The sequence below is a fragment of the Thalassophryne amazonica genome, chromosome 15 (assembly GCF_902500255.1).
Source record: "Thalassophryne amazonica chromosome 15, fThaAma1.1, whole genome shotgun sequence".
In the NCBI taxonomy this organism is placed as follows: Eukaryota; Metazoa; Chordata; class Actinopteri; order Batrachoidiformes; family Batrachoididae; genus Thalassophryne; species Thalassophryne amazonica.
In genome coordinates this window covers 5,399,657-5,424,237 of record NC_047117.1, presented here as the reverse complement: position 1 = coordinate 5,424,237, position 24,581 = coordinate 5,399,657, and the positions used below count along the sequence as shown (strand labels likewise).

Genomic DNA, 24,581 nt, shown 5'->3' with positions numbered 1-24,581 from the left:
ATACATTAACCGAAATGTGCATAATGTTTCAGTATGTGAAACAGTTTGTTCAACTCTGAACCGTTGTAGACTGTAACATTGAGGTGTAGACTCGTAAGCAGCTTAACAATGGCCTCACTATGATGCTTGAATTCTACCTTTTGAGCCTCTTTAGTCTTGATTGTCCAGCACTTTCTCCCATCACCAAGTACCAAACAATTTTAAAACAAAAGCAACTTGAATGGATTCCATCTTTTGTCGAAGCTTTCGTTGCACAACAACAGTCTGTATTAGGGGTGCCAGAAAAAAATGTATTCACATCCGAATCGCGATTATTTATTAAGATTCGGATTCAATCCAAAATGTCCAAGAATCGATTTTTTAAAAAGCAATTTTTTTTAAACATTTTCTTGCTTACTCGCTGCGTGTACTGTTTGTCAGGCAACGGCCTCCGTACTGCAGCGTCCCCGCGAGGGGATGGTCCGGCGTGCTTCAAACATTCGTGAGCTGCAGCATAGCATGGCGGACAAAGAGCTAATTCAGCCAACACTGTCTTTGCTGAAGGCAAATGTTTGGGCGCATTTTGGATTTTATTATTTGCTGCGTAAGGAGGAGCTTGACATGACTTGTGCAGTGTGCAAAATCTGCAAAATAAAAGTGAAGTACTTCGGAAACACTTCAAATCCGCAAGCCCATATGCAACGCCATCACCCGGAGCTAAAAGAAGCGGAGCAGAGGTCTCTGCCAACTACTGACCAGTGCACACTCCAGCGCTTCGCTAAACTGCCAGCCAACTCTGCACGAGCAAAGCAGATAAGTAAATTTACATCTTTAGAATCACGTGATTAACCTTGTAAAGCTGCATTTTCTTAAACATAAACATTTTTTAAGTAATATATCTATTTCTCAGAGCTTTTTCAATCAAAAATCGGTTCTGAATCGAATCGTCACCCCAAGAATCGGAATCAAATTGAATTGTGAGTTGTAAGAATCACATCCCTAGCGTGTCATTGTTTTCATAGCACCCTCAGGTGAACACAGTTGAGTTGCGTGCATATTGAATATCAGAACAAATTTCATTATCCATTTTCTAAAATATTTTTATTGTGTGTGTGTGTTGGAGGGGGGAGCTTTTTGGAGCAATAAAAAAAAACTACATTTCTGGGCCTTAAAATCATGTTGGACAATTGTTTGCAAAAATATGAATGGATGAATCAGTTGCTAACAGTTCATCATGGCTACACTAATTACCTTATGTTCTGGAGTACAAGTCACTTTTTTACACTAGTTTTGGAGGCCTTGCGACTTATGTACTGAAAAATTACAAGTTTGTTGTTAATAGTATTAATTATAACTTCATTTTGAACTTTCCTAGGAATCAAAGCACTAGGTGTGATGTGCTTTGGAAAATATGGTGGTCAAAGTGCATTTCCTTTTTCCTCCCAATACAATACATACGAGATCTATTAGAAAAGAAACCGACCTTTTTATTTTTTCAAAAACCATATGGATTTGAATCACTTGTGATTGCGTCAGACAAGCTTGAACCCTCGTGCGCATGCGTGAGTTTTTCCACGCCTGTCGGTTGCGTCATTCGCCTGTGAGCAGGCTTTGAGTGAGGAGTGGTCCAGCCCCCTCGGCGGATTTTCATTGTCAGGAAATGGCAGAATGATTTGGGCTTTTTTTCCATCAGAATTTTTTTCAGAAACTGTTAGAGACTGGCAGCTAGAAACCATTCGAAAAATTTATCTGGCTTTCGGTGAAAATTTTACGGGCTTCACAGAGAATAAGGACTGTTACTATGGCTTTAAGGACGCTCGGCGCGCCGCGCTCCATGCCACCATCGAGAGCCACAAACCACCGGATCATTTCTAAACGGATGGCTCTGTGGATCCGAGACCGTCGTGTGCACTTTCTCTGGTTATCACAAGAGCTGGACATCAGCCATTTTCTGGCAGATTTCACTTTTAACAAGAGATTTTGTCATGGAAAGCCAAGCGGAGGCTTTACGTGTCACGACCGATTTGCTGATGGAGCGAGACAAAACCACCTCCGTTTTGGTCTCACAGGACGGCTTTGAGATGGCGTTCAGACAGCTGTCAGTGGTTTTTCCATCGAGTGATTATCCGAGAAATTGTGGATGTGCCTGGACATGCCAGAACATGTCCCATGAGGCTTCATCACGGTGTTGCTTTGCGCCATGCAATGTGCCGAAAAAGTGCTGATGTCCAAGTCTTTTCACAATTCCTGTGCTAGTCAGACGACGTCCCGGATAAAACACAGCGTCCAGTTTGGAAATGAACGGCACATTCCACTGTTACAGGAGTTTTTGTCATGGAAAGAGGAGCAGAGGCTTCGCGCGTCGCGGCGGTGCCGCATGGCACACAGCAACGCCGTGATGAAGCCTCACAGGACATGTCCAGGCACATCCACAATTTCTCGGATAATCACTCGATGGAAAAACCACCGACAGCTGTCTGAACGCCATCTCAAAGCCATCCTGTGAGACCAAAATGGAGGTGTTCCTTTGTCTCACTCCATCAGCAAATTGGTCGTGACGCGCGAAGCCTCCTCTCGGCTTTCCATGACAAAATCTCTTGTTAAAAGTGAAATCTGCCGGAAAATGGTTGATGTCCGGCTCTTGTGATAACCAGAGAAAGTACACACCACGGTCCGGCTCCACAGAGCCATTCGATTAGAAATGATCCGGTGGTTTGTGGCTCTCTATGGCGGCACGGAGCGTGGCGCGCCGAGCGTCCTTAAAGCTGTGCTTAAAGCTGTAGTAACAGTCCTTATTCTCTGTGAAGCCCGTAAAATTTTCACCGAAAGCCAGATAAAGTTTCCAATTGGTTTCCAGCTGCCTGTCTCTAACAGTTTCTGAAAAAATTGATGGAAAAAAAAAAGCCCAAATCATTCCGCCATTTCCTGACAATGAAAATCCGCAGAGGGGGCTGGACCACTCCTCACTCAAAGCCTGCTCACAGGCGAATGATGCAACCGACAGGTGTGGAAAAACTCACGCATGCGCACGAGGGTTCAAGCTTGTCTGACGCAATCACACGTGATTCAAATCCATATGGTTTTTGAAAAAAAAATAAAAGGTCGGTTTCTTTTCTAATAGACCTTGTATAATGATGCTTGAGAAACGTAATTCTGCAGTAGTTTGTTTCCAAATTTTTGGGGTGTAAGGGTACACATAATTGTACCAACAGTTTTTGTCAGGGGTCTTTTGTTTCAACATGTCCAATCTAAAATTTTATGTACAGTGTGTTGGTTCACTTTTTCACCTTGGTATTGAAAATGGTATCCTCTTCTGGCTGCTCCCATTAGGAGTCACCACAGAATATCATCCATCTCCATCTCACCCTGTCTTCTGCATCTTCCTCTGTCACACCAACTGCCTGCATGTCCTCTCATCACTAGGGATGGGTATTGATAAGCTTTTATCTATCGATGCCATTATCGATTCTGCTTATCGATCCAGTTCCTTATTGATTCCCTTATTGATACCTCGTGAATTTTGTACTAAAAGTAGGCTTTACAGGTTTTCTATGTATTTCATTGAGTCTTAAAGTAAATAAATATGAAATTGGTCACTGTATCCTTGATCTCTGGACATAAATAAAAATAAACAAAACGGTGTTTCACTTTGAAGTTATTAATTCAGACTGGATTCTATCGTTCTAACTTGACTCGTCAGAGAGCCGCACAACATTTGGAGGTGTGTGAACAGAACAGAGGATGATTCTTGTTTCTTTCTTGCAACAAGACAGGAGTCCCAGGTAGTAACTTTAATCCGCACAAAAGTGAGTCACAATTGACATATTCAGGGATGAAAGTGGTGAAAAACAAAAAAAGCTGAAACCCGAAATTACCCCCCAACACCACGTGCATGAAAATGTTTCAATTCTAGAAGCTCTGAAATGCAATCTGGGACTATTCCAGATGATAAACTGTAGTGAGTGCAGCATCCATTTAGGTGAGAAAAAAAAAACAACTTATTCAAATTCATTCCAGTAGTATTCTGCTCTTACTAGGATGCAGCAGTTTTCTAGTTTGGCACATAGTTCTGGAGGAAATCACTGAAGAAATTAACAAATAGAATATATTGTTTGACCTAAACAAACTGTCATTAAACTTAAATAAGACGGGGATGAAATGGAGGTGTAAGAGTCATTAAGTGTTCACAGGAAACATTTATTTATTTCTATATGTATTTCTTTATGTATGTTCATTGTTAGTTGCTTTTATATTTTCTGTTGTTTCTATTCAGGTTCTTTTTGTCTCTTTCTCTAAAATTGTATATATTGTATATAATCATTAGATTATTAATATATAAACAAAACTAAATTTAAGAAATATTACAATTTGAAAACAAATGCACTCGAACGTGATGACAGCTGCAACTGTTTAATGCTAACTTTTAACATTAAAAATGCCATAGACATGCTAATGTGTTAGCATCGCTCCCGTTTTTAAGTTATAAAATACATCTATCAACTGTTTCAGGAGACCATAACAGGTCGGTTTAACATAGAAAAGGTAAATAATACTCAGACGTATGCTCTTTAGGGTTTCAGCGGGGGAAAATTAAGCGAAAGAAAGAAAGGAATAAATGAAGCAATAGATCGAAGCATTGCTTCAATCTGCGAACCACTGCTTCGATTGGTTCGAGGTTCAAAGCAAACGATACCTGAAGGAACCGGTTCTCGATACCCATCCCTACTCATCACATCCATGAACTTCTTTGGCCTCCATCTTCTCCTTCCTGGTGGCTCCATCCTCAGCTGCCTTCTCCCCAAAATACCCCCTGGTTCCTCCTTTGTGCATGTCTAAACCATCTCAGTCTCACTTCTCTGACTTTGTCTCCACACGGTCTGACCTCCATTGTCCCTCCGATACTGCATACTCATGCTTATTCCTAATCCTCTCCATCCATGTCACTTTGAATCAGAGTGTTGTCAGTTCTTCCACATCCAGCTCTGCCTCCTGTCTTTTCATAAGCACCACTATTTCTAATGCCTGGAACACACTGCAAGCACCACTGCCAAATCATGACAGGCATAAGCATCACACACAATAATTTGCGCGTGCGCATTTACACCAGGCAGCTGTGATTGTGCTGTATTAATTCTCAATTCATCCCTCAGTTTGTCTTTCAAACTATTTTTATTCCATACCCTCTAACTCTTGTGAGAGTTTTCTAGTGCCCATTGAGTTTGGGCTTTTACTTTTGTCGCATCATTTCCTCCATTATCTCAGTACACTCTCCTTCATCTGCATCCTTTCATCTAAATTTGCTGCACATTCCTCCCGGCTTTGTTCCTCTGTCTGGCCAATTGGTACTCCTTTTGGTATTGAAAATAATACATTGCAGGGCAGCCCAAATCTGTTCCTGCAGAGTGCCTTTTCCTGCATGTGGTTTTCACTCTCCCTGTTCCAGCTGCAGCTCATTAACTGACAGGAAACACCAGAATTAAGTAAAAAGGTTTGAGTATAGTAGATTCGACATGAAAGCATGTAAGGAAGAGCCATCCAGGAGGTTTTGGCAGCACTATCTGTCGGTCTGAGATTTTTCAAGGTATTGTGGCAGTTACAAATTCCAAAACTGTGACAGCATGTATTATTGATATGATCACTGATGTCTGTGTTTGTATTCTATAGTTGTGCAGCAGCTGTTGGTAAAAGAAACAGATGTTCTCCCTAAGCAGCAAACATGGATGGCTTGTCTGGACCAAGATGACCCAGACATTCTTCACATTATAAAGGAAGAGGAGGAACTGTGGACCTGTGAGGAACAAGAGCACCTTCATGTAATGGAGGCTAATTCCTCCATTTGTTGCAATGATGTCAAACTTCAGGCCTCACATTGCTGTCAGCCCCAAAGTGAGGATAATAGGGAGGCAGAATCTCTTGCCAGCAGCTCAGCTGAACAGATGAAAATGGATGATGACAGAGAAGACTGTGGAGAATCAGAACCAGCTCGTAGGCTAGATCAAGACAGTTTACATCTGCATTGTGATGCCATGATTTCACATTCTACTGGACCTGAAAGTCTTACTGGTGATATTGATTTTAGGAAGACTACAGAACCTAAATCAGGTTTAAACTCCCTGAAACTTCCTGTTTGTGATAACAGATGTGATGTTGTGAACCCATGTAGCCCACAGTGTGATCCAGGGAATGTTCAGAATAGTAATCTGATGAGAAACGATGGCGTTCATACAACAGAAAAACAAATTAGCTGTTCTGGGGATGGTGAAATAATTAGTCAAAAGGGCAAATTGAAGAAACACATGGCTGTTCATATACAAAAGATACCATTTAGATGTTCTGAGTGTGGAAAAACATTTAATGTGAAGAACCTCCTGCAAACCCATATGCGCATTCATACAGGAGAAAGACCATTTAGTTGTTCTGAGTGTGGGAAAACATTTAACAAACATGCCAACCTGTGCTCCCATATACGTATTCATAAAGACAAAAGAGCCTTTAGCTGTTCGGAGTGTGGAAAGAGATTTAACAGAAATGGCAATCTGAGGACTCACATGCTAATTCATACAGGTGAAAGGCCCTTCAGCTGTTCTGAATGCGGTAAAACATTTAACCAAAACAGCACCCTGAAAGCCCATATGCTAATTCATACGGGAGAAAGACCATTTAGCTGTTCTGAGTGTGGAAAATCATTTAAAATAAAGAGCAACCTGAAAACCCATAAGCTACTTCATACAGGAGAAAGACCATTTAGCTGTTCTGAGTGTGGAAAATCTTTTACCACAAACAGTAACCTGAAAACCCATATGCTAATTCATACGGGAGAAAGACCATTTAGCTGTTCTCAGTGTGGCAAATCATTTCACAAAAACACTGATCTGTTTTCCCATATACTAATTCATAAAGATGAAAGAGCTTTTAGCTGTTCTGAGTGTGGGAAAATATTTAACAAAAGCAGCACCCTGAAAGCCCATATGCTAATTCATACAGGAGAAAGACCCTTCAGCTGTTCTGATTGTGGAAACATTTAACCAAAACTTCAGTCTGAAAACTCTTATGCTAATTCATACAGGTGAAAGACCCTTCAGTTGTTTTAAGTGTGGAAAAACATAGACTGTGTTCTAAAACCCATATGATAATTCATCAGGGTAATAAATTTAATTGTTCTGAATGTGGAAAAGAACTTTTCATGAAGGGTAATTTGAAGAGCCATATGAGCCCCCATATGGGAAAGAATCCATTTAGCTGTTCTGATTTTGGGAAAACATTTTCTGAAATGCGCTGGCTAAAGAAACACATGATGGCGCATACTAGGGCTAGAACAATGCAGGTTTGTCAATGCATTGATGTAATAATACACACCTGACCTCAGCAGCACATGGTGTAAGACCGTACAAGGACATTTGGATGTAATTTGACTCAAAGCAGGAGATTTGAGGATGCTGTAGTCAAAGATATCAAACTATCTGAGATTTATAGTTAATGTGTAATGCTTGTAGTTGTATGAATTTATAATAGAGCATATTGAATTAATGTTGTCTGTTGGATGATTTACTAACGTACCTTTTTTTTTTTTGTTTCTTTTTAGACTCTTGAGTACCATGTGTTTAACGTTGTGTTACTTATGTCACGATAGAAATATGGTTTAGGTGTTCAGTAGGTTTAGAATTGTGCTCTGTAGAGTATCAGACTTAATGTATTATTTTTGAGACAGCAATAAACCTCTCACATTGTAATATATGTGCATTCTGTTCCTTAGTACCATATTTTTAGGCTCACTATAAAATGGGTAATATTGTGTTGTGCTGCTGCTGTTGATAAACAACATGAACATAATCATCTCATGTGTTCCTTACTAGCACAGTTGGTGTTGAGGCGCTGTGGGAGCCGGTGGAATTTTTGTGACATATTGTGGTTATGTGTGTGATATTCAGACAGAATGAATATTGCCTTGCTTTTATATATCATTCTAGTATGAGTCACAAAAAGCCATTTCAGCATCTCTACACCTGGTGCATGCTGGGCCAGGTCAAAGTTCACGACTACCCAAAACACACAATGAGGGCTGACAGCGCCATAAATATTGAAGTTTTTGAGTGCTGCAAAGTCAGCATTTTAAGAATTTAACAAAAACCAGGGCCTGCAGAATATGTAGGAAGTTGGATGCTCCCACAGTACTAACTAAATGAGATAAACAAGAAGCCGTTAAGAAAGATTACAAGTCTTTAGTGACGATTGAAGTTGACGGTTATCAGTTGAAAATTCCTCATCTGTTACAACTGTTAGTCTGGGAGCTGTCTGAGATTTAATGAACATGGAAGCCACAACAGGTTTGGGGTGTAGCAGTAGCAGAGTCTGCCACAGAACCGCCATGCTTATGTTCTGCAAGTGGTGGGTGTGGTTGGGGAGCGCCAAGGAGGGAGGTGTCTTTTCACCCTTCTTACTGGGTATAATGGGAAATGTAAAAAAAAAAAAGTCAAAAGGATTGAAAATTAAGGTGGCCAGTTTTTTTTTTGTTTGTTTGTTTTCCCTCTTCAAAAGAGTAATGTATAAGGTGTATTTGTGCCAAAGTTGGTGCTTGTATCACCATTTGAAGGATTGTTTCAGTGATCTGCTGCACTACACTGGACTGAGACCTACGTATGAGACTTCCAAGATCAGGACATTTTGTCAACTCTCAAAAGTCTTGTTGAGACAGTTGAGCTGTTATTTGCATTTACACCAGGGGTGGGCAACTTGTTCCAGAAAAGGCCAAGAGGGTGCAGTTTTCTTTGCAGCCACTGACTCCACCAGGTGATTTCACTCATTAACTGATTCCATCTGCTCAAAGTGATATTGAGTGAAATCACCTGGTGGAGTCAGTGGCTGCAAAGAAAACTGCACCCTCTTGGCCCTTTCTGGAACAAGTTGCCCACCCCTGATTTACACCAAACTTGCATTGCTACTTAGTTGTGCGAGTGAAAAATATGTTTATATCCGCGATCATTGATGCAACCCCATGCAAAGTCAACTGAGAGTCTATTACAGCTCACAGAATCAAGTTGATCGTCAGTTGAGATGTGTGAGAGCTTATCAAGACCCATTATGAGACCCATGATTCTGTTAACTGGTCACACAACTTGTGCGAGTGTTTTAAATAGTTCGATGCACTTGCACACCTGTTGGAGACCGATGTGGAGTGATGGTGACCAGGAGGGATTTTTTTTTTTTCCCCAAACATGGAGCTCCTTTTGTGACCAACCTGCAACCTCAGTGAGAGCGATGTGAGCAGAGGCCATGTTTAGGTCGCAACTCGGTCAACGGGGTGCAAAGTTGGGTAGGATTACTTTGAAATGTAATCCAAAAGTAATCAGATTACAAGTAATCCAAATGTATGCACATACATACTCGTACATGTAATCCACATGTATTCTTTCAAACTAATCCTATCCAACCTTCATAACGTTCTGCTATCTATGCCAGAATACAGACTGCTGGTGTGAATTATTTTCCTGGAGGTGGCGGTAAAGCGCTGAATGGTGTCTAATCCGCCATTAAATGAGGAAGAAGAAGAAAAGCGAAGAACCGTCTAACTTCTTAAGATGGCGCCTGTCCGTGAGGAAGCTTTGATCGTAGTGTCGTTTTGGAGAAAATTAGCCTGACATCCAGTCTAAATCGATTAGTACAGGTTCTCTGCGCGTCTGCTTACACGTGAAATAAGTTCAAGTTATTCGCATTTTCTCCTTCTGCCGTTAGCTTGCAGAGCTAGCGGAGTTAGCTTAGCCTGCTAACTGGGCCTTTTGTGTGTAGAAACAGTTTGTGTCTTTGTGTGAAAATGTCTAAAGTCCAAATTCTGAGAGCGTTACTGAAGCAGAGACTACCTGCAGATGATGAAGAGATATTTGAGCTGTTTGAAAGAACAACAGCAGAATACGAGGAGGAACTTTGTGGTTTAAAAGAGGAGAACGAACGACAAAGAAAACTACTGGATGCTGTTTTTAACTCTGATGACAAAACAGGTTTGATTCCTTTTCTTTTTTTTTTATAAGTACTACAGAGTCAAATCCTGCACATTTTATCCATGAATAATGACAAACTATTACAAAACTAAGGTTTTTGTTTCCCATTGATCATGTTTTTTGTTTTTCATTGATCAATTACTGCAGCATCAGTTTTACAGTCTGAGCAGAACAAGATTTTATGAAAAAAAAAATGACGGTGAAAATTAAACTACAGCTTTCCAGAAGGCACGTGAGGCTCAACCTTAAATTTCTTCGTTTTTTGTTTTAAAATCCTCTGTGCCCCTCCACCATGAACCTGTTGCTTCTAGTTCAACAGGCAAAAATTGCATATTTTCTGAATGAATTTATTCAACACACAAACACACAATTTCAGCTCAACTACGTGCTGTGCTGAAAAAAATAATCTTTCAATCAACACCTGTGGCCAAAAGAGTGTCGGCAGAAGCAAAAGCTTATATACACCCACCCTTTTACCATAAGTTAACTTTAAAAAAATGTGTGTATGTATGTCTTTTAAAGGCAACTAGTGTACCGTATAATTTAATCTTATCTGGACAGTTATTCCAAATGTTCACACCTTTTACAGAAAGTGATTTTTTTTTTTTTTTTTTAACAGTGGTTCGAGTCTTTAATTTATCAAATAATAATATTCCTCCCAAATTATAACTGGAGTCCTTCATTTAAAACGGATTTTGGACATGTGACTGCACAGATCTGATCATATCTGACATTTCACGTCCATGTACAAAGCAGCAGTGAACAGCTGAGATGTGGGTTAAATGGCTGCTGCACTGTTTTAACCCGCATGTCAGCTGTTAATTGCAGCTTTGTACATGGATGTGAAATATCACAGATCTAGTCACATCTGTCTGATCAGATGTATGATATTTCACGTCCATGTACAAAGCCACAATTAACAGCTGAGCTGCTGTGGGTTAAAACAGACTGCTGAGCACGCACACACGTTCAGATCCATTCCCACAGACTCAAAGTAAAATAAAAATTTACTTTCATTGAAAGCTCCATTGAAAGGAACACAAAGCAAACAATGAGAAAAAAAGAATTAACATTCTACTCACCCAGTTGTAAAGATTTCCAAATTAAAAAGTCCACAACATCAAAGAAGCCCCCATACACACACTGGGCCTCATGTATCAACATTGCGCACTTGTGGCGTAAATTTACGGTGTAAATTTGAAGTACACCAAAGTTGCCATGACATGTATCAAGCAGTGCGCACCTTCCCATTTCCGGCGTACACCTGACATGACCTTGATAAATGCGGCGGGTGAAAACAATCGTAATTATAATGAACACGCCCATAAATATTCAGACTCTTCTTCAGACACGCCCTCATTTTACAACATGGAAGCCAGGAAGACGGCAAAGAAAAAGAACTCCACCAATCACGACGCGTGCCAATAGAGCGTCAAAAGCGGCCGTTGTATCAGTTGTTTTGTAGTATAATAAAAAAAGTGTTACAGTGATCCCTCGTTTATCGCAGGAGTTACGTTCTAAAAATAGCCCACGATAAGCGAAATCCGCGAAGTAGCTAGTCAGCGTTATTTTTTTACAATTATTATAGATGTTTTAAAGCTGTAAAACCCCTCACTACACACTTTATACACTTTACTCAATCAGGCACGAACATTTTCTCACTTTTCTCTCGTGTGTAAACACTCTCAAAGTTCAAACCTTAGTAGAAAAATAAGACCAACCTGGTTTCAGGCCCAAACATTTGTTTGAGAAATAAAAATAGAACGTTTTCCTATAAATATCATAATTATGATGGCTTTTAGAACTAACGAATTTAATTTTAATGATCAACGTACGAGGTTGGACACATAAGAAATTATTAATAGTGACTGACCCGTATTTCACAGTTCCTCTGATCGCGCCTCTTCGTCCTGGCGCCGCGCCTTTTTCCACTGAGTCACACCTCGCTGCAGGTGTCTTTTTCCGAGTGAAGAACACAGTTATGAGTAGTTGTTGGCACTCTTTTTTTTCTTCTGGGTGAGAAGATTCTTATAAACAGACAAAAAAAAAAGCATGCAAAATTGGACTAAAAAAATCTGCGAAACTGTGAGGCCGCGAAAGGTGAACCGCATTATAGCGAGGGACCACTGCATTCTCTTTTCACATGTCAATAATTCTTGACGTGGATATTTGCTAGCTCAATTAATAAGACGCCTAATTTTTCAGATTTCTTTATTTTTTTTATTTTTATTTTTTTATTGTAACAAATGAATAGAGAAGACAAAACCTGATTGCAGCACGGGCGAAGGGAATGACAACACTACAGTTGTAATTATCAATTTCATTGTCTAAAACGATCACACCACATAAAGTTTTTACAATATGAGACATACATCTGCCTGTCCAGGCAGTCTGGAAAAACAGCGTGGTGGAGACAGTCCACATCCATCATGTTCACAGCAGCAGTAAACCGGCATCCTGTGACATAAACAGCGCGCCACCACAATTAGGTTACAAAATCCGACAGACTGAAAAAGTTAAGAGCTTTGAGTTTAAGTGTGTCATCTCCTCTGTAAATTTGAGCCATCACTTTCAAAGGAAAGCTTAGAAGCTTCCTTATCGAACATAACTGCATTTGTTTCACTCTGTGTGTCGCCATTGGGATGTTTCTGTTTTGCTAATATGTATGTTACATGCCGAGAAATGCAGAGTGACACGTTTTCCAGAAATGCACCTGGACGTGCCGACAACTGCTGGTAATCTCGTTCACATAAAATCCTTAGAAGATTGCCTTGCAGCAGTGAGAAGTTGGATGTCTAGAAACTTCCTAATTTTAAACTCTGATAAGACTGAAATGATTGTTCTTGGTCCAGTGAGACATCTGCATCAATTTGACCAGTTGACGCTTAGCCTGGGCTCGTGTGTCATACATCACACTGACAAAGTGAGGACCCTTGTGGTAATTTTTGATCTTATGTTGTCCTTTGACCTCCACATTAGAAATATTACGAGGACTACTTTTTTCCACCTACGAAATATAGCAAAGATACGTCCCATCCTGTCTATGGCTGATGCTGAGACCCTGATCCATGCATTTATCTCTTCTAGATTGGACTACTGCAATGTTCTATTTTCTGGTTTACTGCAGTCCAGCAGTAGGGCTCTCCAATTGGTTCAAAATGCTGCAGCCAGACCTTTGACATGAAGCAGAAAGTTTGACCACATTACACCTATTTTGGCGTCCCTTCACTGGCTTCCTCTCCCAGTGAGATCAGATTTTAAGGTTCTGCTACTAGTCTATAAAATTGTTCACGGACTGGCACCTCCCTACTTAGCTGACCTAATTAAACCTTATGTACCGGCCTGGGCTTTGCGTTCTCAGGGTGCAGGACTACTTTGTGTCCCTAGGGTGAATAAGAAGTCTGCGGGTCACAGAGCTTTCTTTTATCATGCCCCTGTTCTGTGGAATGATCCCCTGCATCAATAAAACAGATTCTGTGGAGACTTTCAAGTCCAGACTTAAGACGCACTTATTTTCTCTTTTGTATGGCTAGGATACTGGTATAGTTTTTTTGTGCATTTTACTCTTTTAATTCATTTTATTAGTAAACGGAGCGTGCCGCAGCCTCAACTTTACCTAAATTCTGGGTCTTTTAGTGAAGCTTAGAGCTAGTGGCCGGCGATCACCCTAGTATTTCTTCTGTTTTTCTTGTTGATTAATGTTGGCAAGTTATATACTATTTCTTGTCTTTCTGATGCCTGATTGTTTTTTTCTCTCTGTTTAAGCTGCAGCTCCATCCAGAGATGGGAGTTGTATTTGTGCTGGCGACCCTCCTGTCCTGTCCTCCAACAGCATTTCTTATCTATTCATTCTGTGAATTGTTCTGTAATTTATGTTTGTAGCATGGCCCAAGCAGAGGGTCACTCCTTTGAGTCTGGTCTGCTTGAGGTTTCTTCCTCAGAGGGAGTTTTTCCTTACCACGGTTGCTCTGGGGTTAGTAAGGTTAGACCTTACCTCTGTGAAGCGCCTTGAGGCAACTGTGTAATGATTTGGCACTATATAAATGTAAATAAATTGAAATTGAAATGCACCTGCTAACTCGCTCTGGGAGAGCACAAAAAAACCATCAGCGACCACTATGAACGCATGTGCATGGAGAGACTTACAATCATGAATACTTTGATGTTGTGTTGCTAACTGGGGCATTAAAGCTGTGCAACATGTCCTTTAATTTATCATCAATAATAACGCTAAGAAATTTTGTTTCAGTTGCAATTTCAATTTCAGCATTATGTAATATTAAATTTCTACATAAATTCCTGAGCTTATTTACAAATATAATATACTTTGTTTTACCAAGATGTAGTGGTGATTTATTTGAATCAAATCATTGTTTACATTTCTATAATTCCTTCTCCAAGATATCCAAAAGCTGTCCAAATGATGCCCACTACAGAACACAGTTGTAACATCAGCAAATAAAATACAATTCAAGGTTCTTAGAAACCAAACATATATCATTAATATATAAAAGAAACAGCAATGGACCAGGGACTGAACCTTGAGGCACCCCATTTTTAATCTTCAAAAATTCTGAATTTATCCCAACCAATATGGACACACCGATACCTACCTATTTTATAAATAGCTAGTTATCCAATCATATACCAATCCTTTGATACCATACTTCTGTAATTCATCCAATAGTAAGGTATGATCTGTGATGTCAAATGCTTTCTGTAAATCAAGAAAAAGAAAAGAAACCCCAACTGTGTATTGCTTATTCTCAATTGCATTTATTTGTTCAGCAAAGTCAATTAAAGCCAGTGAAGTAGTTCAGTTCTTTCTATATCCGTATTGCTGTTCACTGAGTGAGTATATGATGTTTAGCTATAAAATAATTTAACCTCTTTGCAAATTCCTTTTCCAAAATTTTAGAAAATTATGGTAACAGTGATATTGGCCTATAGTTTAAAAAATCATGTTTGTCACCAGATTTGAATAGTGGTATCACTTTAGCTATTTTCATTTTAGAAGGAAATTTCCCAGTCTTCTTCTTTTTCTTTTGGCTGTTTCCGTTAAGGTCGCCACAGCAGATCAATCGTTACCATCTCACCCTGTCCTCTGAATCCTCCTCTGTCACACCAACCACCTGCATGTCCTCCCTCAGCACATCCATAAACCTCCTCTTTGGCCTCCCTCTTCTCCTCCTGCCTGGTGGCTCCATCCTCATCATCCTTCTCCCTATATACCCTGGGTCCCTCCTCTGCACATGTCCAAACTATCTCAGTCTCACCTCTTTGACTTTGTCTCCAAGCTGTCCCACCTGAGCTGTCCCTCTATGTTCATTCTTAATCCTGTCCATTCTCGTCACTCTCAACGAGAATCGTAACATCTTCAGCTCTGCCACCTGTCTTTTTGTTAGTGCCACTGTGTCTAAGCCATACAACATAGCTGGTCTCACTACTGTCTTGTAAACTTTGCTCTTCACTCTTGCTGATATTCTTTGGTCACAAATCACTCCTGCCACCTTTCTTCACCCACCCCACCCTGCCTGCACTCTTTTCTTCACCTCTCTACCACACTCTCCATTACTTTGAACAGTTGACCCCAAGTATTTAAACTCATCTACAATCCCTGGCAAAAATTATGGAATCACCGGCCTCGGAGGATGTTCATTCAGTTGTTTAATTTTGTAGAAAAAAAGCAGATCACAGACATGACACAAAACTAAAGTCATTTCAGATGGCAGCTTTCTGGCTTTAAGAAACACTATAAGAAATCAAGAAAAAAAAAAATTGTGGCAGTCAGTAACGGTTACTTTTTTAGACCAAGCAGAGGGAAAAAAATATGGACTCACTCAATTCTGAGGAATAAATTATGGAATCACCCTGTAAATTTTCATCCCCAAAACTAACACTTGCATCAAATCAGATCTGCTCATTAGTCTGCATCTAAAAAGGAGTGATCACACCTTGGAGAGCTGTTGCATCAAGTGGACTGACATGAATCATGGCTCCAAAACGAGAGATCTCAATTGAAACAAAGGAGAGGATTATCAAACTCTTAAGAGGGTAAATCATCACGCAATGTTGCAAAAGATGTTGGTTGTTCACAGTCAGCTGTGTCTAAACTCTGAATCAAATACAAACAACATGGGAAGGTTGTTAAAGGCAAACATACTGGTAGACCAAGGAAGACATCAAAGCGTCAAGACAGAAAACTTAAAGCAATATGTCTCAAAAATCGAAAATGCACAACAAAACAAATGAGGAACGAATGGGAGGAAACTGAAGTCAACGTCTGTGACCGAACTGTAAGAAACCGCCTAAAGGAAATGGGATTTACATACAGAAAAGCTAAACGAAAGCCATCATTAACACCTAAACAGAAAAAAACAAGGTTACAGTGGGCTAAGGAAAAGCAATCGTGGACTGTGGATGACTGGATGAAAGTCATATTCAGTGATGAATCTCAAATCTGCATTGGGCAAGGTGATGATGCTGGAACTTTTGTTTGGTGCCGTTCCAATGAGATTTATAAAGATGACTGCCTGAAGAGAACATGTAAATTTCCACAGTCATTGATGATATGGGGCTGCATATCAGGTAAAGGCACTGGGGAGATGGCTGTCATTACATCATCAATAAATGCACAAGTTTACGTTGATATTTTGGACACTTTTCTTATCCCATCAATTGAAAGGATGTTTGGGGATGATGAAATCATTTTTCAAGATGATAATGAATCTTGCCATAGAGCAAAAACTGTGAAAACATTCCTTGCAAAAAGACACATAGGGTCAATGTCATGGCCTGCAAATAGTCCGGATCTTAATCCAATTGAAAATCTTTGGTGGAAGTTGAAGAAAATGGTCCATGACAAGGCTCCAACCTGCAAAGCTGATCTCGCAACAGCAATCAGAGAAAGCTGGATCCAGATTGATGAAGAGTACTGTTTGTCACTCATTAAGTCCATGCCTCAGAGACTGCAAGCTGTTATAAAAGCCAAAGGTGGTGCAACAAAATACTAGTGATGTGTTGGAGCGTTCTTTTGTTTTTCATGATTCCATAATTTTTTCCTCAGAATTGAGTGATTCCATATTTTTTTTCCCCTCTGCTTGGTTACTAAAAAAGTAACCGTTACTGACTGCCACAATTTTTTTTTTTTCCTGATTTCTTATAGTGTTTCTTAAAGCCAGAAAGTTGCCATTTGAAATGACTTTAGTTTTGTGTCATGTCTGATCTGCTTTTTTCTACAAAATTAAACAATCGAACGAACATCTTCCCAGGCCGGTGATTCCATAATTTTTGCCAGGGGTTGTACTTTCACCACTTCTACTCCTTGTAACTGCACTATCCACTGGGCTCCCTCTCATTCACACACATGTACTCAGTCTTGCTCCTACTGACTTTTATTCCCCTGCTCTCCAAAGCATATCTCCACCTCTCCAGACTAGACTCAACCTGCTCTCTACTCTCACTACAGATCACAATGACATCTGCAAACATCATACAACCCCTGGCAAAAATTATGGAATCACCGGCCTCTGAGGATGTTCATTCAGTTGTTTATTTTTGTAGAAAAAAAGCAGATCACAGACACGACACAAAACTAAAGTCATTTCAAATGGAAACTTTCTGGCTTTAAGAAACACTATAAGAAATCAAGAAAAAAAGATTGTGGCAGTCAGTAACGGTTACTTTTTTAGACCAAGCAGAGGAAAAAAATATGGAATCACTCAATTCTGAGGAAAAAATTATGGAATCACCCTGTAAATTTTCATCCCCAAAACTAACACCTGCATCATATCAGATTTGCTCGTTAGTCTGCATCTAAAAAGGAGTGATCACACCTTGGAGAGCTGTTGCATCAAGTGGACTGACATGAATCATGGCTCCAAAACGAGAGATCTCAATTGAAACAAAGGAGAGGATTATCAAACTCTTAAGAGGGTAAATCATCACGCAGTGTTGCAAAAGATGTTGGTTGTTCACAGTCAGCTGTGTCTAAACTCTGAACCAAATACAAACAACATGGGAAGGTTGTTAAAGGCAAACATACTGGTAGACCAAGGAAGACATCAAAGCGTCAAGACAGAAAACTTAAAGCAATATGTCTCAAAAATCGAAAATGCACAACAAAACAAATGAGGAACGAATGGGAGGAAACTGAAGTCAACGTATGTGACCGAACTGTAAGAAACCGCCTAAAGGAAATGGGATTTACATACAGAAAAGCTAAATGAAAGCCATCATTAACACCTAAACAGAAAAAAACAAGGTTACAGTGGGCTAAGGAAAAGCAATCGTGGACTGTGGATGACTGGATGAAAGTCATATTCAGTGATGAATCTCAAATCTGCATTGGGCAAGGTGATGATGCTGGAACTTTTGTTTGGTGCCGTTCCAATGAGATTTATAAAGATGACTGCCTGAAGAGAACATGTAAATTTCCACAGTCATTGATGATATGGGGCTGCATGTCAGGTAAAGGCACTGGGGAGATGGCTGTCATTACATCATCAATAAATGCACAAGTTTACGTTGATATTTTGGACAATTGAAAGGATGTTTGGGGATGATTAAATCATTTTTCAAGATGATAATGCATCTTGCCATAGAGCAAAAACTGTGAAAACATTCCTTGCAAAAAGACACATAGGATCAATGTCAACTAGCAGATCTGATTTGATGCAGGTGTTAGTTTGGGGGATGAAATTTACAGGGTGATTCCATAATTTATTCCTCAGAATTGAGTGATTCCATATTTTTTTCCTCTGCTTGGTCTAAAAAAGTAACCATTACTGACTGCCACAATCTTTTTTTCTTGATTTCTTATAGTGTTTCTTAAAGCCAGAAAGTTGCCATTTGAAATGACTTTAGTTTTGTGTCACGTCTGTGATCTTCTTTTTTTCTACAAAATTAAACAACTGAATGAACATCATCCGAGGCCAGTGATTCCATAATTTTTGCCAGGGGTTGTAGTCCATGGAGACTCCCGTCTTATCTCATCCACCAACCTGTCCACCATTGCAAACAAGAAAGGACTCAGAGCTGATCCTTGGTGTAATCCCACCTCCACCTTGAATGAGCCTGTCATTCCTACTGTGCATCTCACCGCTGTCACAGTATTCTTGCACATGTCCTGCACTACCCTAACATACTTCTCTGCTACTCCAGACTTCCTAATACAATACCACAGCTCTTCTCTTGGCACCCTATCATAAGGTTTTTCTAAGTTAATGACAAATTACAGTATAAGTTAAGGTTTAACAATACAATCAAAAATATTCTTTATCAAATACATAAAATTATAATCGTCAGTTGATTTTTTTTGTTTTGGTTTTTTGTTTTTGTTTCTTTATAGACAGTGAATCCAAAATTACATTGATTGTGTTGCTGTTACCCAAGGAACACTTTATAGGGGATACAATTGAAATGGTTACATTTATTTATTTATTTGCACCCTGTTTTGGTATCATCTCCATCACAGTTCCAAGCAAGCTGAAATGATGCCACAAGGTGAAGGTAAAATGCAGCTGTTTACTGATTGGGTGGAGAGGTTGTCACACTCACTGCATCATTATTGTGCAAGATCCGAAACAAAAGATGTACTAAATAAACCTGATATTTTTAGTACATTGTTTGGTAAGTAGCACAATCTGCACTGTACTATAATACAAAAACTAAAATGTTAGCATTTTCCTGCCATAAACATTTGAGTCTGACGCAGCTCATTTTGATTTGTGACATGTAACAGAAAGTCCCCAAATGGTTCATAAGTAAGGAAGTGAGGAAAAAAGATGTCCTAAATAGAAAAAAATGTGTAATTATGTGCCTAGGGGTTCTGACACATACTGCCCTCGTGCCGAAAAGTGCACCCTGAGAGCCCACTTAATTGTACTAGTCTTGATTATGTGAATGTTAAATGGGAATGAACTATATATATATATATATATATATATATATATAGATATATAATATCCCTTTTGTGGTCAATGCACTTTACAGTGATGCCTCACATTAACCTGTTCTTTACTCACACACACTTAACCCCTGGCAAAAATTATGGAATCACCGGCCTCGGAAGATGTTCATTCAGTTGTTTAATTTTGTAGAAAAAAAGCAGATCACAGACATGACACAAAACTAAAGTCATTTCAAATAGCAACTTTCTGGCTTTAAGAAACACTATAAGAAATCAGGAAAAAAAAAATTGTGGCAGTCAGTAACGGTTACTTTTTTAGACCAAGCAGAGGGAAAAAAATATGGACTCACTCAATTCTGAGGAATAAATTATGGAATCACCCTGTAAATTTTCATCCCCAAAACTAACACCTGCATCAAATCAAATCTGCTCGTTAGTCTGCATCTAAAAAGGAGTGATCACACCTTGGAGAGCTGTTGCACCAAGTGGACTGACATGAATCATGGCTCCAACACGAGAGATGTCAATTGAAACAAAGGAGAGGATTATCAAACTCTTAAGAGGGTAAATCATCACGCAGTGTTGCAAAAGATGTTCACAGTCAGCTGTGTCTAAACTCTGAACCAAATACAAACAACATGGGAAGGTTGTTAAAGGCAAACATACTGGTAGACCAAGGAAGACATCAAAGCGTCAAGACAGAAAACTTAAAGCAATATGTCTCAAAAATCGAAAATGCACAACAAAACAAATGAGGAACGAATGGGAGGAAACTGGAGTCAACGTCTGTGACCGAACTGTAAGAAACCGCCTAACGGAAATGGGATTTACATACAGAAAAGCTAAACGAAAGCCATCATTAACACCTAAACAGAAAAAACAAGGTTACAGTGGGCTAAGGAAAAGCAATCGTGGACTGTGGATGACTGGATGAAAGTCATATTCAGTGATTAATCTTGAGTCTGCATTGGGCAAGGTGATGATGCTGGAACTTTTGTTTGGTGCCGTTCCAGTGAGATTTATAAAGATGACTGCCTGAAGAGAACATGTAAATTTCCACAGTCATTGATGATATGGGGCTGCATGTCAGGTAAAGGCACTGGGGAGATGGCTGTCATTACATCATCAATAAATGCACAAGTTTACGTTGATATTTTGGACACTTTTCTTATCCCATCAATTGAAAGGATGTTTGGAGATGATTAAATAATTTTTCAAGATGATAATGAGTCTTGCCATAGAGCAACAACTGTGAAGACATTCCTTGCAAAAAGACATATAGGGTCAATGTCATGGCCTGCAAATAGTCCGGATCTTAATCCGATTGAAAATCTTTGGTGGAAGTTGAAGAAAATGGTCCATGACAAGGCTCCAACCTGCAAAGCTGATCTGGCAACAGCAATCAGAGAAAGTTGGAGCCAGATTGATGAAGAGTACTGTTTGTCACTCATTAAGTCCATGCCTCAGAGACTGCAAGCTGTTATAAAAGCCAGAGGTGGTGCAACAAAATACTAGTGATGTGTTGGAGCGTTCTTTTGTTTTTCATGATTCCATATTTTTTTCCTCTGCTTGGTCTAAAAATAACCGTTACTGACTGCCACAATTTTTTTCCCTGATTTCTTATAGTGTTTCTTAAAGCCAGAAAGTTGCCATTTGAAATGATTAAGTGATCTGCTTTTTTTTCTACAAAATTAAACAACTGAATGAACATCCTCCGAGGCCGGTGATTCCATAATTTTTGCCAGGGGTTGTAGATGTCAGGATGCTGCTGTGCAGCTTGCAGGTTAAGGACCTTGGCCAAGGGCCCAGAGTGATTTTATGGTCTCATGGAGACTTGAGCCAAGGATCAGTGAATCACAAGCCCTTGTGGTTGCTGTTATTGTTTTTGTCTGTTTGCTTTATGTAGATGTGCAGCAGCTGTTGGTAAATGAAACAGAGGTTCCCCCTGAGCAACAAGCATGTATGTCTAGTCTGGACCAAGAGGACTCAGAACTCCATCACATTAAAAAGGAAAAGGAGGAACTGTGGACCTGTGAGGAACTAGCACACCTTCAAGTGCTGAAGGTTAATTCTTCCATGTACACAAATGATGTGACACCTCAGTCCTCACATTATCAACCTCAGAGTGAAGAGAACAGGGAGGATGAGCCTCTTGCCAGCAGCTCATGTGAGCAGATGAAAATGGAAAATGATGAAGAGGACTGGAGAAGATCAGAACCAGTTGGGAGTTTCGATCAAGACTGTTATTTCAACCCACATAGTGATGCCATGATGTCACACAATTCTGGAACTGAAACTGATGTCAGTGATGTTGATTGGAGGGAGACCACAGAACCTAATTCAAGTTTAAACTCCCTGACAAATGAGGTACACCCTGTTTGTGTTAATAGATGTAATGCTGGTGTGAAACCATATAGCCCTGAGTGTGATCAAAGGATTCTTCACAAGACTGTCACGACATACAATGAAATTCATATGGGAGAGAAACTACTTTGCTCTTCTGAGGGTGATGAAACATGTAACCAAAACAGCCACCTGAAAACATTTAAGTGTTCTGAATGTGGAAAAGCATTTAGCCAAAAGGGTCATTTGAAGAGGCATATGACCACTCATACGGGAAATACCTCATTTAAATGTTCTGAGTGTGGAAAAACCTTTAACCAAAACTTCAATCTGAAAACCCATATGCTAATTCATACAGGTGAAAGACCTTTCAGCTGTTCTGAGTGTGGAAAAACATTTAACAATAGCAGCAATTTGAAAACCCATCTGCTAATTCATAGAGGTGAAAGACGCTTTTGCTGTTCTGAATGTGGAAAAGTATTTAATCAAAACAGCAATCTGAAAGCCCATATGCTAATTCATACAGGAGAAAGACCCTTTAGCTGTTCTGATTGTGGAAAAACATTTAACACAAAAGGTTGTCTGAAAATCCATATGCTAATTCATACAGGAGAAAGACCATTTAGCTGTTCTGAGTGTGGAAAAACATTTAACAAAAAATGTAGTCTGAAAACCCATATGCTAATTCATACAGGAGAAAGACCCTTTTGCTGTTCTGACTGTGGAAAAACATTTAACAAAAAATGTAGTCTGAAAACCCATATGCTAATTCATACAGGAGAAAGACCCTTTCACTGTTCTCAGTGTGGAAAAGCTTTTAACCAGAACAGTCTTTTGAAAATGCATATGCTAATTCATACAGGAGAAAGGCCATTTAGTTGTTCTCTGTGTGGAAAAACATTTAACAGAAACAACCACCTGAAAACCCATATGATATTTCACAAGGGATACAAGCCATTTCATTGTTCTGAATGTGGCAAAGCATTTGTCCTGAACAGTCATTTGAAAAGGCATATGATCACTCATCCTGGAGAGAAAGCATTTAGTGCCATTTGAAAACCAATATGGTTGTCCATGGTAGGGCCAGAACAAAGATCACTTATAGGGATGAAAGGTCTTCGTCGCTCCGATGGATTTCCGTCAATTGGGCTGCCAAAAGGCAGGTATCACACTGTTGCCATCCTGATGCAGAATCAAGGCTGGAGGCAAGATATAAAATTTATCAAGTTCAAAAATCAGTTTTTGGATAACATCTGGGGGGAGTGTTAGTGTTGATGTTTGGCATTTGTTTGATGAATCTGCCCGTATTAGGCAAGTGAAACATTAAGATAAGACCTTTACTGAATGGACCATACTAAACCAGACTAAACCAACTAAATTTGTTGTGACATTTCCCATTAGGAGACACCACAACAAATTAACCGATACATACAGTACATACATAAAATTAATAAAAGCTTTTGTCAGTTATTGTTTCAATCATTTGTAGTTGCTTACTGTGTAATAGGTTTCGGTTGTATGGCTTTATAATGAGAGCATATTGATTTCATGTAGTCTTTGGGATGATTTTCTATTGTAACTTTTTTTTCTTGTAATTTTTTTCTCTTTTTAATACTCTTGGTTGGCATTTAAGTTTCTTTTTGATTAGGATACTATGGAAATCTGATTGTGTTCATTGTATAGAATTGAGTTCTGCAGAGTATTAATGTATTATAAAGTGCTCACAGTCTAAAATACGTACATTTTATTCCTTCATGCAATAATGTTGTCAGGTTCACTGTTAAATAGGTAACATTGTATCAGGCTTTTGTTACCAGTGATGAACAGTGAATCTCATCATAGTTGTTTATTATCAGATTTGGTGTTGTGGTGCAATAGAAAGAAAAACAAAGTTTAAACTTGAATCTGCCCCATAAATATATTGACAGCAGAGGGAGTCACATCATGAGACTGGATTGATAACGCCATTCAGACACATCTCCCAGGCTCCCAGGTGTGGAAGCATGCTTTGGTGCCACTTATTCCTTAACCAGACTATGGAAAGATCCTGGGTCCTAGATGGCAACCTATATTGAAGTCCTATATCAGCCCTTAGGCCTCCTGCTGGTGCCAGTGCTCATCTCCAGATGCCATAGTGTGGACTGGGTGAGAGTCTACAACTTCCTCTGGATGGGGTTCGAGTCTGACACATACCTTCCCAAGCAATGGTTAATGACCATTTACAGCCAGGTGGACTGGAACAATGCAGATAAAGTATGTTATCTAAGGACATAGACATCGTGACTGGAAATCGAACCTTGGTCTACGTATTTGTAGTGCAGTGCTTTATCCAAGCAATTACACATTTATCCGAGCTG

General features: G+C 39.5%; 2 protein-coding genes and 1 long non-coding RNA gene across 7 annotated transcripts in view; 2 read left to right on the top strand and 1 right to left on the bottom strand.

Moving 5' to 3' along the window:
* The window catches only part of LOC117525954 (zinc finger protein OZF-like), a 149,576-nt gene that overhangs the window by 74,619 nt on the left and 50,376 nt on the right, over positions 1 to 24,581 (top strand). The window lies entirely within an intron of this gene.
* The window catches only part of LOC117525943 (gastrula zinc finger protein XlCGF57.1-like), a 67,770-nt gene that overhangs the window by 1,445 nt on the left and 41,744 nt on the right, over positions 1 to 24,581 (top strand). The window contains exons 2-3 of one of the 4 annotated variants that reach the window (XM_034187912.1): positions 21,788 to 22,341; positions 22,390 to 23,332. The exons of 1 other annotated variant lie outside the window; for it this stretch is intronic. In XM_034187912.1, coding sequence (XP_034043803.1) covers positions 21,788 to 22,341; positions 22,390 to 23,280 — 1,445 coding nt within the window. In that variant the 3' untranslated portion in view covers positions 23,281 to 23,332. Of the gene's footprint in view, positions 1 to 9,569; positions 9,972 to 21,787; positions 23,333 to 24,581 lie in introns of those variants that run through there. 2 more of the 4 variants (XM_034187911.1, XM_034187910.1) reach the window with 2 other exon arrangements.
* LOC117525977 lies at positions 6,828 to 22,770 on the bottom strand. Of its 2 annotated transcripts, none has more exons than XR_004565177.1 (2): positions 22,760 to 22,770; positions 6,828 to 6,973 (listed from the first exon to the last, which is right to left on the bottom strand). It is a non-coding gene; the product is annotated as an uncharacterized LOC117525977 (long non-coding RNA). The 2 variants fall into 2 exon arrangements; XR_004565176.1 differs by lacking the exon at positions 22,760 to 22,770 and adding an exon at positions 7,055 to 7,065.